At 35.1% G+C, this 9,500-nt stretch overlaps 1 protein-coding gene and 1 non-coding gene across 2 annotated transcripts; both read left to right on the top strand.

Annotated features, from left to right (window-relative positions):
* The first annotated feature begins 3,661 nt into the window (after nt 1-3,661).
* On the top strand, nt 3,662-6,382 carry LOC110924726. The gene is made up of 2 exons (XM_022168721.2): nt 3,662-3,902; nt 4,666-6,382. The coding sequence occupies exon 2, from the start codon at nt 4,733-4,735 to the stop codon at nt 6,170-6,172; it is 1,440 nt and encodes a 479-aa protein (XP_022024413.1). The 5' UTR covers nt 3,662-3,902; nt 4,666-4,732; the 3' UTR covers nt 6,173-6,382.
* A 1,654-nt stretch (nt 6,383-8,036) lies between these two features.
* TRNAR-UCU lies at nt 8,037-8,109 on the top strand. The gene has a single exon. It is a non-coding gene; the product is annotated as a tRNA-Arg (tRNA).
* The last annotated feature ends 1,391 nt before the right edge of the window (nt 8,110-9,500 follow it).

The raw sequence follows: 9,500 nt of genomic DNA, 5'->3' as shown, positions 1-9,500 counted from the left end.
ATCTTATATTAACTAAATAATAAAAAATAAATATTAGATATTATCCTACTTTTAATGTCGAATAGAATATTTCTGTTTTTTCCAATAAAATATTATCCTTAAATTTTAAATTTTTAATTTAAGATATTTTTAAATAACCAAATTATTTATCATCAAAATCAAACTTTTTATTAATATATTATTTATTTTTATTTTCATTATTAAAAAGTTATTATATCAATTTTATTACATAATTTTTAAACAAATTGTATATAGCTTTCAATATCTATACTATACATAAAAACAGATTTATTACGGGTTTTTTAAATATAATTTATATTTTATCACTCAAATAGCTGCTTATTTGTTTCTTGAATAACATGTTTGATCACTGTATCTTCTTTTCAAGAATCATCTCCGCAAATCACCATATTTATCACGTACCGAGTATATCTATTAGTTTTTTAAATATAATTTTCTTATTATTTGGTATATAAAATTATATTTATTCAACCCGTGTAATACACAAGTGTTTTTAAAGATATAACTTTTTTTATTATTTGGTAAACAATATTACATTTATTCAACCTGTGTAATACACATGGTTTTAAAAATATAATTTTTTTTATATATTAAATTACATTTATTTAGCCCGTACAATACATATGTGTCGCAACCCTCGACCCCTAACTTTAGGAATGGGCGGCCGCGAACCAGTTTCAGTGGTATCGGTGTTTATTTATTTGGCAACGGAATTTACACCAGGACCATAGTTAGGAAATAGTTTATCAGAGTAAAACACCACCTTCTTATAATAATAAATACATGGGAAATTCCTAAGTTTCCATTACAAACATGTTTATAAGGATAAACCCTAATTTATTGAAATAAAACATCTTCTTTATTTAGTTAACTTTTATAGCCACTTTTCCAAGCCTTCAGTGCTCTCCAGCTGGCTTCTAATTGGCTTTCACATTTTGTTACCTGAAACGCGTTTAAAAAATTTTATCAGCAAGAAATACTGGCGAGTGAATCCCAGTTTAATCAAGAAAAGTTGTATCATTTTACAGCATTGAGGGCAATCCAACAATTACATTTGTTTACATCTACTTTAATTACCACCCACGGTACTGTCAATCCTGACTTGTGGTAATGTTACTACTCACAGTGTAGTAACAAATTTTGTATACAAAACCCCAACATACCTGTTGGATCGTTCTGGTGACCCTAAACAGTCAAGCTGAACAGTTCATCATCATTTACTAAGGCGGAATCAAAGCAAATAATGTCAAACAGCTTGTTTCCTTTCAATTTCTTTTCTATTAGTCTTTACAATGATTTCTGACTAAAATCCGGCAGCACCTTGACTCAATACACAAGACCTGATTCCGCTCGAACTGTTTCAAATGAACTCAGCCTACACCTATATATACTACACCTGATTCCGCTTGAAACACTCTCAAGCGGACCCTGATTCCGCTTCAAAACAACTCAAGCGAAATCACCTATGTTGCACCTTCGAGCGGAATACCAATTCAACAGATTTCGCTTGAAATGACAGCATGTCTTTTCAAGCGGAATTACATGAATTAAACCACTTTTTGATTTCCAAACCCTAATTTAACCTATCTAGACCTAAGACTCGATTAAGACGTAGTTAACAGACATTCAATGCACCAACAATACCGACGATAATTGTAGAATTACAAATACTCAATCCTTGTTAATTATAATGTAAAAACAATTGAGGTTTTGTAAAAACACTTTGTGAAAAGAGGAATCACTCACATTGCTAATTTAGGTATTTCCTTGTGACTTCCTGGTTATAATCTATTAATTTAAACAATGTACACGCGTTAGTATAATAATCCAAATTTACATTAGTTATACCCTCCCCGAGACAGAACTCCAACGACTGAGTCAGACAGAGCCTTGACATGCGTTACGGAGCACTAGATTGATCGGGCAGTGTATCTAATACGTAACCGGGGGTTATAATACTTACATCGAGGCAGAGCTTCGCTATTTTAGTGGGTATAATACCCGGGAATTATTATTGCTGTTCAGAACTTAGAGAGAAAGATCGAGATTTGAACGATTTGAAAGTGAAGCCAGAGCTCCCAATTTATAGGGCTGGTCGGGCCCTTTCTCGCACCCCGCGACGGAAACAAGAGGGGCCATCGCGCCCCGCCAGAGCCTATAGACTAGGCCCTAGCCTTGCTGACTTGAGGGGTAGCTTCGACACGATACTAACACGTGGCAGCATGGGGTGCGACCTGGTGGCCAAGTTGTCGCGCCCCGCGAGCGCAATAAAATATTGTTTTTATTTGATTTTTGTAAAAATTAAGGTATTTGGGGTCCACTTTTCGTATACGGGGTGTATTTTAGGGCGTATAGAGGTGTTATAAGTATTTTAGGAGGGTTGTTATAATATGGTTCTTATAGATATAACTTTTTATCTTTCTACACTAATAAATGAAAATATTTTGTTGACATGTGTTAATCTCTGGTGCTTCCTATCTTATTTTTTCAATTTCTTTTTCCTGTTAAACAATAATTTAACTAAATATAATTTAGATAAGGATAATATATTTTTTTTTATCAAACTTCAAATGAATAATAATATATAATTTGTGTTTTCTACTTTTCCTTAGGAGATAGAAGAATTTTTATTTTTTGTTTTCTTTGTAGAACCAGACAAATATATAAATTTTTATTCTCGTTTAAATTAGATTTAGTTAAATTATTTTTTAATACTATTATAATATAATCTTTAATAGGATACATAAATAAGAAAAATATTATATTAAATCACAAACTTCATGGATCTCTCTTATTTATTTACTATTTATTTTATTTTTTTCGCTTATTAATAATTATCTAATATTTCATTGGTTCTACCATATGTAATACACATTGTTATAACCAAATAATAAATAAAAAAACAAATTAAAATTTTAATAAGTAAATAGTACATTAAGTTTATCATTTATATACATATTTTGATGACGGTATGTGTTAATTGATTACATTATATTTATTTAACCCGTGCAATATACATGGTATTTTAAAGATATAACTATATTGCTTATTATATAAAATTAAATTTATGCAACCCGTGTATAACACGGGATTCTAAACTAGTTATTTAATATATAAAATTACATTTTTTCAACCCGTGCAATAAATGACATTTTTAAAGATATATCGTTTTAGGGTAAGGATAGTATACATTAATTCAGAAGTGTGAGAAGTGTATTATAACACTATATATAACACTATATAACACCATATAAACACCGTATAACACTGTGTAACACCATATAACACTATGTAACACTATATAACAAATATAACACTATATTTTGTCTGATAGCATGTCTATGATAGATATATAGTGTTATATTTGTTATATAGTGTTACATAGTGTTATATGGTGTTACATAGTGTTATACGGTGTTTATATGGTGTTATATAGTGTTATAATACACTTCTCACACTTCTAGACTAATGTACATAATCCTCTACCTATCGTTTTATTGTTTAGTATATAAAATTGATTTATTCAACACGTATAAGACACAGATTATAACCTAATAAAATATATAAAATCTAACTACTTGTTCTGAAAGAGCATTAAAATATGATTATCATCATAAGTGACAAACACTAGCAACTTTAGTGTTAGGATGCCAAAGTATATCTCCTTTGAACATTCCAAAAAGTGTCAAAACCTAAGAATTGATTGTTTGTTCGTCCCTACTTTACCTTCCCACTTGCTTCAATTTTTCTTGCATCGTTTCGAACGAGATCCCTACCGATCAACACTTCGGATTTGCCAATTTTAACCCAACAAAATATCCCAAATTTGCCATAAAACTCTACCCACTACAATGTTGTTCCACCTCCTCTGGATATTCTTGGTGAGTTGCATTGCATCCTACTTTGCTGCATTGTTCATAATCTTGATTTCGGGATATGGGTTATGCACTCCAAGTGTTCGATCATTTGCCTGTTATTTCATTTGCAGTAATTGTGCTATTTATGCACACCGTTTGTTGGTGTCTAATCGGTTAACCGGGTACCAACGGGCTTGTAGCCTGGCGGTACCGAGGAGTGTATAAGGTGTTGCCCCGTAAGTGTTGCGGGTTGTAGTGCAGGAGCGGAGATTGGTGTAATAATTAGGAGTAGATTTAGTGGATGTTTGAGTTTACCGTTTTAAAAAAAAGGTTATCCAGTTCCTCGGTCTGCGGTAAATTGATATTCGAATTTCAAAAATGGCGGGAATAATAAAATAAGGTTCATGAATTGGGTTGAGTGACACGTGTCTACATCATGGGAGTCAAAGGCATACAAGGCGCTCACCTAGGCGCCCAACGCATCCTTACCGCCTTACGTCTATCAAGACACATACACGCACACGGTGCAAAGCCTGAAACGGCTAAAACTGGTCTGAAATATCCAAAAATGTTTCGGAACCAGCCTAAACTAGCCCAAAACAGCCTAAAACATGTCTAAAGCCCTCGCGCTTTTAAGCACCTTGTGCCTAGGCCCACGGCTCACCCTTTTCGCCTAGGCCCAAGGCTCACCCTTTACTTTTTATTAGTTATGAAGTTCTTGATGGTGTTTTAACTGTTTTTATTTGTTATCGATACTAATTTTGGGACCTTGGTGTTTCTGTAACAGGTATTTCTGTATGTTCATCTACACAACCTAATTATTTCAAGAAAGTAGCGATCAAGCGTTCACTACGATGAAAGATTCATCCTGGTTTGCTTCTACGTCGAAAACTCCACACAAAAACAAAGGTTCAAATCCCGAAAACTCCATGATTGGGATCTTATCATTCGAAGCTTCAAGATTGATGCTACGAGTAGTTAATTTATGGCATTGCTTAACCGATAGACAGATGTCAAGACTAAATGAAGAAGTCAGATATTCGCTTGGCATTCGTACGCTTGTTTCAGACAATCATGCTTATCTCATTGATCTCGCTCTAGCTGAGATCATCGATACCTTAAAAGGTGTGGCCATATCAGTCGCTAGGCTCGGGAAAAAGTGTTTAGACCCCGTATATCAAAATCTTGATTATGTTTTTGAAGACCCATTTCGTATCGATCTTAAATGGTCTGGATGGGAATATAGGTTGAAGAAAATGGAGAAACGGGTTAAAAAAATGAAGAAGTTTGCTTCTGCTATGTCAGAATATTATGAAGAGCTTGAAGAGTTGTCGGGTCTAGAGACGAGATTAAAAAAAATGGAATCCAACGGTGTGAATCAAGGGCAATTGCAAGAATTCCGTCAAAAAGTGATTTGGAAACGTGAGGCGGTAAGTGGCTTACGTGAAATGTCTCCATGGGTTCGATCGTATGATTATATCGTCAGATTATTGCTTAGATCGCTTTTCACAATAGTCGAAAGAATCAAGGTTGTTTTCGGAGTGACAACGGAACATACGTCTTCCAAAGTACGAGATTTGTCTCATGGTGGTTGTTTCGTACCCAAGAATTCCGTTTCGGCTCTTACACGCGCTTCGGTCTATCCGTCCGAAGGTGCTTTCAGGCGATCGATGTCAAATCTTGGGCATCGACCGGTCCTTTGTGGGAGATACCCATCTGCCGCGTGTTCTCCCAGGGTCCACGGTAACTTTCAAAAGAACGGTTTTAGCCCTATCAAAAAAGGATCATTTTCCTTCGGTTCCAAGCGAAGATTGGTTAACGGTCAAGAACCAACCCTTGGGAAAGCGGCTTTAGCTCTACGTTACGCAAACATCATCATATTCATCGAGACATTAGCCACGTCTCCTCGGGTCATAAGTTCTGAAGCAAGAGAAGACTTATACGACATGTTAACAACAAATCTTAAACAATCACTTAGACAAAAACTGATTTTATCCAAAAGGGAATCTTTGTTAGCCTACGACGAACGTGTTGCATTAGGCCGAAGATCTTCGGTCCAAAGGATTCTAGATTGGTTATCTCCACTCGCGCATAACATGATAAAATGGTATTCTGAGAGAAATTTCGAGAAGCAGCCCATGGGTTCGGAAGGAAATGTTCTTTTGGTCCGAACTTTGTACTATGCAGATCAAGCAATGAGTGAAATCGTGATCACGGAACTAATAGTGGGACTTCATTATGTTTCCAGGTTTAGTCAAGAACTCACTGACAGATCTTTAATGGGGTCTGCATAATGTTTCAATACATATGTTACTTATGTAACTTTTTATCTTTTTTTTTGTTGTTTCAACTGTTTTATGGGCAAATTTATGACCAAATATGTGGGTAACCAAACATTATTATAACCATACTCGCACTTATTGAAAGAGAATAATGATGGTTACCCATGTATTTGTATTGTAAGTAGTGTTTATATTGTAAGATGATTATGGTTTTGTTGGAAACTTGAGGAGACACACTATGAATGGAAATCAATATTTGAGGGTGTATGGTATGCTTTTATAGGACTAGATTAAGAGTGTGATCTTGTTATGTTCTTGTGGATGATGGATGGTTCAACCCTTTTGGAGCTTTGAGGCTTTTTCATCGAATGATTATTAGGTATGTTTATGTTTTCGTATTTGTAGTTCACTGACTGATTTAAACTAGGGGTGTAAACGAGCTGAGCTTGGCTCAAATAATTAGTTTATGCTTAGCTTGTTTAAGTTAGTAGAGTTTAAGCTTGGCTCGTTTCGAGCTCTATATCCAAAGTTTGAACTCTACTCTTGAGAAAAAAATCAAACTCGAGCTCTGCTTGGGCTCAACTCGTTTATTATTTATTTTAGTTATTTATATACAAATATTTTTTATATATAATTATAGTATCAGTTTTATATAAATAACATTCTTTAGTGATTTAATGATAATTATATATATACTAATATAATTGGACAAACTACATGGACGGAAATGGTAGTTAAATTGGCATAATTAGACAAACTACCTGCCTTGCCAACAGTAGGGGTGGTGTTCTTCGGGTATGTTTATCGGGTTTATGGTTTTCAAAGTTAAAAAATCAACCCAATAACCGAACCATTCTAGGTTCAGGTCCTTCGATGTTCGGGTTTAGTAAATGGGCAACGAAAGAAATAAAGGGATAACTAAAATTGTTCTTTAGGCCGCAAATTTGTTGTATCAGTTAGTGTTTTAGAAGAAATCAAAGAGTCGACATTTTGGTAGATATTAAAGGGTTTGTCATATGATAGCTGGTGTAGCTTTGATGTTTCAGTTTGGGTTTGTAATTGTATGGTTTCTTATTTGGGTTTTTTTTGTTGTTTTTGTTTTTTTTTTTTTTTTTTTCCCTTTGTTGCTTAGCTTCTTGTTGTAAGAAATTTGGGTTTTCTTGTTTTTGTTGTTTTTGTTTTTTGTTTTTTTTGTTTTTTTTTGCCCTTTGTTGCTTAGCTTCTTGTTGTAAGAAAGGGAGATTTTGGTGAATATATTGTCTGGTTTAGGTGTTAAAATCAGAAGTAAAAGGCTTTGGTAGCCTTTGTTTTAGATAGAAAGTTAGAAACCATACATGTTCACACCAAAGAGTTTTATAAACTTAGTAAATGAGAATTTTAGGAACAAGTTAACACACAACTTACAAATTTTTTTTATTAAATCATTCTAAAGTAAATGATCATGAGCATATGATTATTTGGAAGATCCCATAGGTTAATTGTTTGTGTTGCAACCTCCCCACAAGAACTTTCGTCTAATACCCTCTAATACTTTTATGACGGCCACCAGACACTTGTACGAAGATAGGTAGTAATTTGGTAGACTACCTAACACGGACTTCACAAGCAATGTTTTAAAATCCGGTTTTATACTGTACCAGATTGGGCTCAGAAACAGTTTAATCGGGTGTCTTGGGTGGTTCAACCGAGTGTACCAGGCGGTTTAACCGGTCCTACCGGCCGGTTTGAACTGTTTTTTAAAACATTGACAAGTACCACCCATCCCGCAAAAGATTACGACTTTGTTTTTGTAAACTTAATGGGTTGATCTAAGCTAAAAAAATCAATCTCAAGCAGTATAGGTAATATAAATAAAACGAGTGTAAGAAAGCAAAAAGCGCCCATGGCCTAATGGATAAGGCGTCTGACTTCTAATCAGGCGATTGTGGGTTCGAGTCCCACTGGGCGTGTTTGATCCTTTTTTAGCTGTTTCACTTGTCATTATTAATTTAATTTAATGGAAAACCCGTTTCACTTATCATTATTAATTTAATTTAATGGAAAACCCAACGAAATTGAATTATATTCACGTTTTAAAACTTATTAAAATTTAATCTATAACTCCAATTGAAACGACAGGGAAAGTTAATATACCTCACATTTGTTGATTTGATGCCTCATATTTGTTAATTTGGTGTTTTAAATTATATTTTTTTGATGAAATTTTCTGTATGTAAACTTTTATACATTAATATTTACCCGCCCAGACTTAACCTTAGCAAATGGCAAAACTTTAACCCACAAACTCCCATAAGGAAAGCCATAGAGTAATACTTTAACCCACGAACTCCCACAAGGAAAGCCATGAGGCAACCACCGGACCAAATGACCTTTGGTTAATGTTCTATTTCTTTTTGAACGTCCGACAAAGCTGAGCTATTTGGGTACATTCATTGACAAAACGTCACTCACGTCTGTAATTGTAGACAATGCTGGAAACTCGCCCCGTCACCAATTACAGAGGAAATCCACCACCCAAAAGCCCACTATGGTGAATCTCCTGACTCGCGCATGACATTTTGCTACAAACGAGACTCCAACCAGCAACCTCCCCTAGAGAAAGTCACTGGATATCACTACAACACTGTTGCTTTGGTTTCTAATGTTCTATTTGTCACACCCCAACCGATGGGGGAAACATCGTGGCGCGGAACTGAGCGAAACAGATTTTCCAAAAGATTCCATAACAACTACGATTACCAATTATTTAAACATCACGTACTATACCATGACATAATTTTTTTGAACGGCCAACAAACTCAATCCCGAGCACTTTCGGGGAACCCACTGGACAAACGGAGTACTCCGAGAGTAACCCGAGTCCACCACCAATTCCGGGGAAAACCCGGTAACCCACCCGCCCGTAGGCACGATGGTGAAATTACCGGTAAAACCCGTTTGGCTCAAGGATCCAACCCAGGTTTCCCTGGGTCTCCTATCATTGCCCACCAGTGCCTCACTCTGCACCAAGTGGGAGTCGAACTTGCATCTCCCAAGAGAAATGCAAGTCCTCCACCACTTGATCTAGAGATCATCGGCTATACCATGACATAATAAGTAACACAATTATTACAGATAATAGTTCTCAAAGACAAATAAAAGTTGTTCCGACAAATCAGAGTTTAAATTGTTTGTTTCTAGACTCTTCCTACATTGATTCCACATAGCAAGCATCCTAGCATCTCAAACACATGTCACATACGTTAAAATAGAGGTCAATACACATACTGAAAAGGTGAGCATGCAAATTTAATAGTATAATAGATAGCTAAAACGTTTACGCATAACCAACATGTAACAT

This window comes from Helianthus annuus, chromosome 2 (assembly GCF_002127325.2).
Source record: "Helianthus annuus cultivar XRQ/B chromosome 2, HanXRQr2.0-SUNRISE, whole genome shotgun sequence".
In the NCBI taxonomy this organism is placed as follows: Eukaryota; Viridiplantae; Streptophyta; class Magnoliopsida; order Asterales; family Asteraceae; genus Helianthus; species Helianthus annuus.
Note: the sequence above shows the minus strand (reverse complement) of the source record. Positions and strands in the feature narration are given on the sequence as shown.

Excerpts from the sequence above, each read along its gene's own strand:
- LOC110924726 (XM_022168721.2), top strand. The coding sequence starts at position 4,733 with ATGAAAGATTCATCCTGGTTTGCTTCTACGTCGAAAACTCCACACAAA.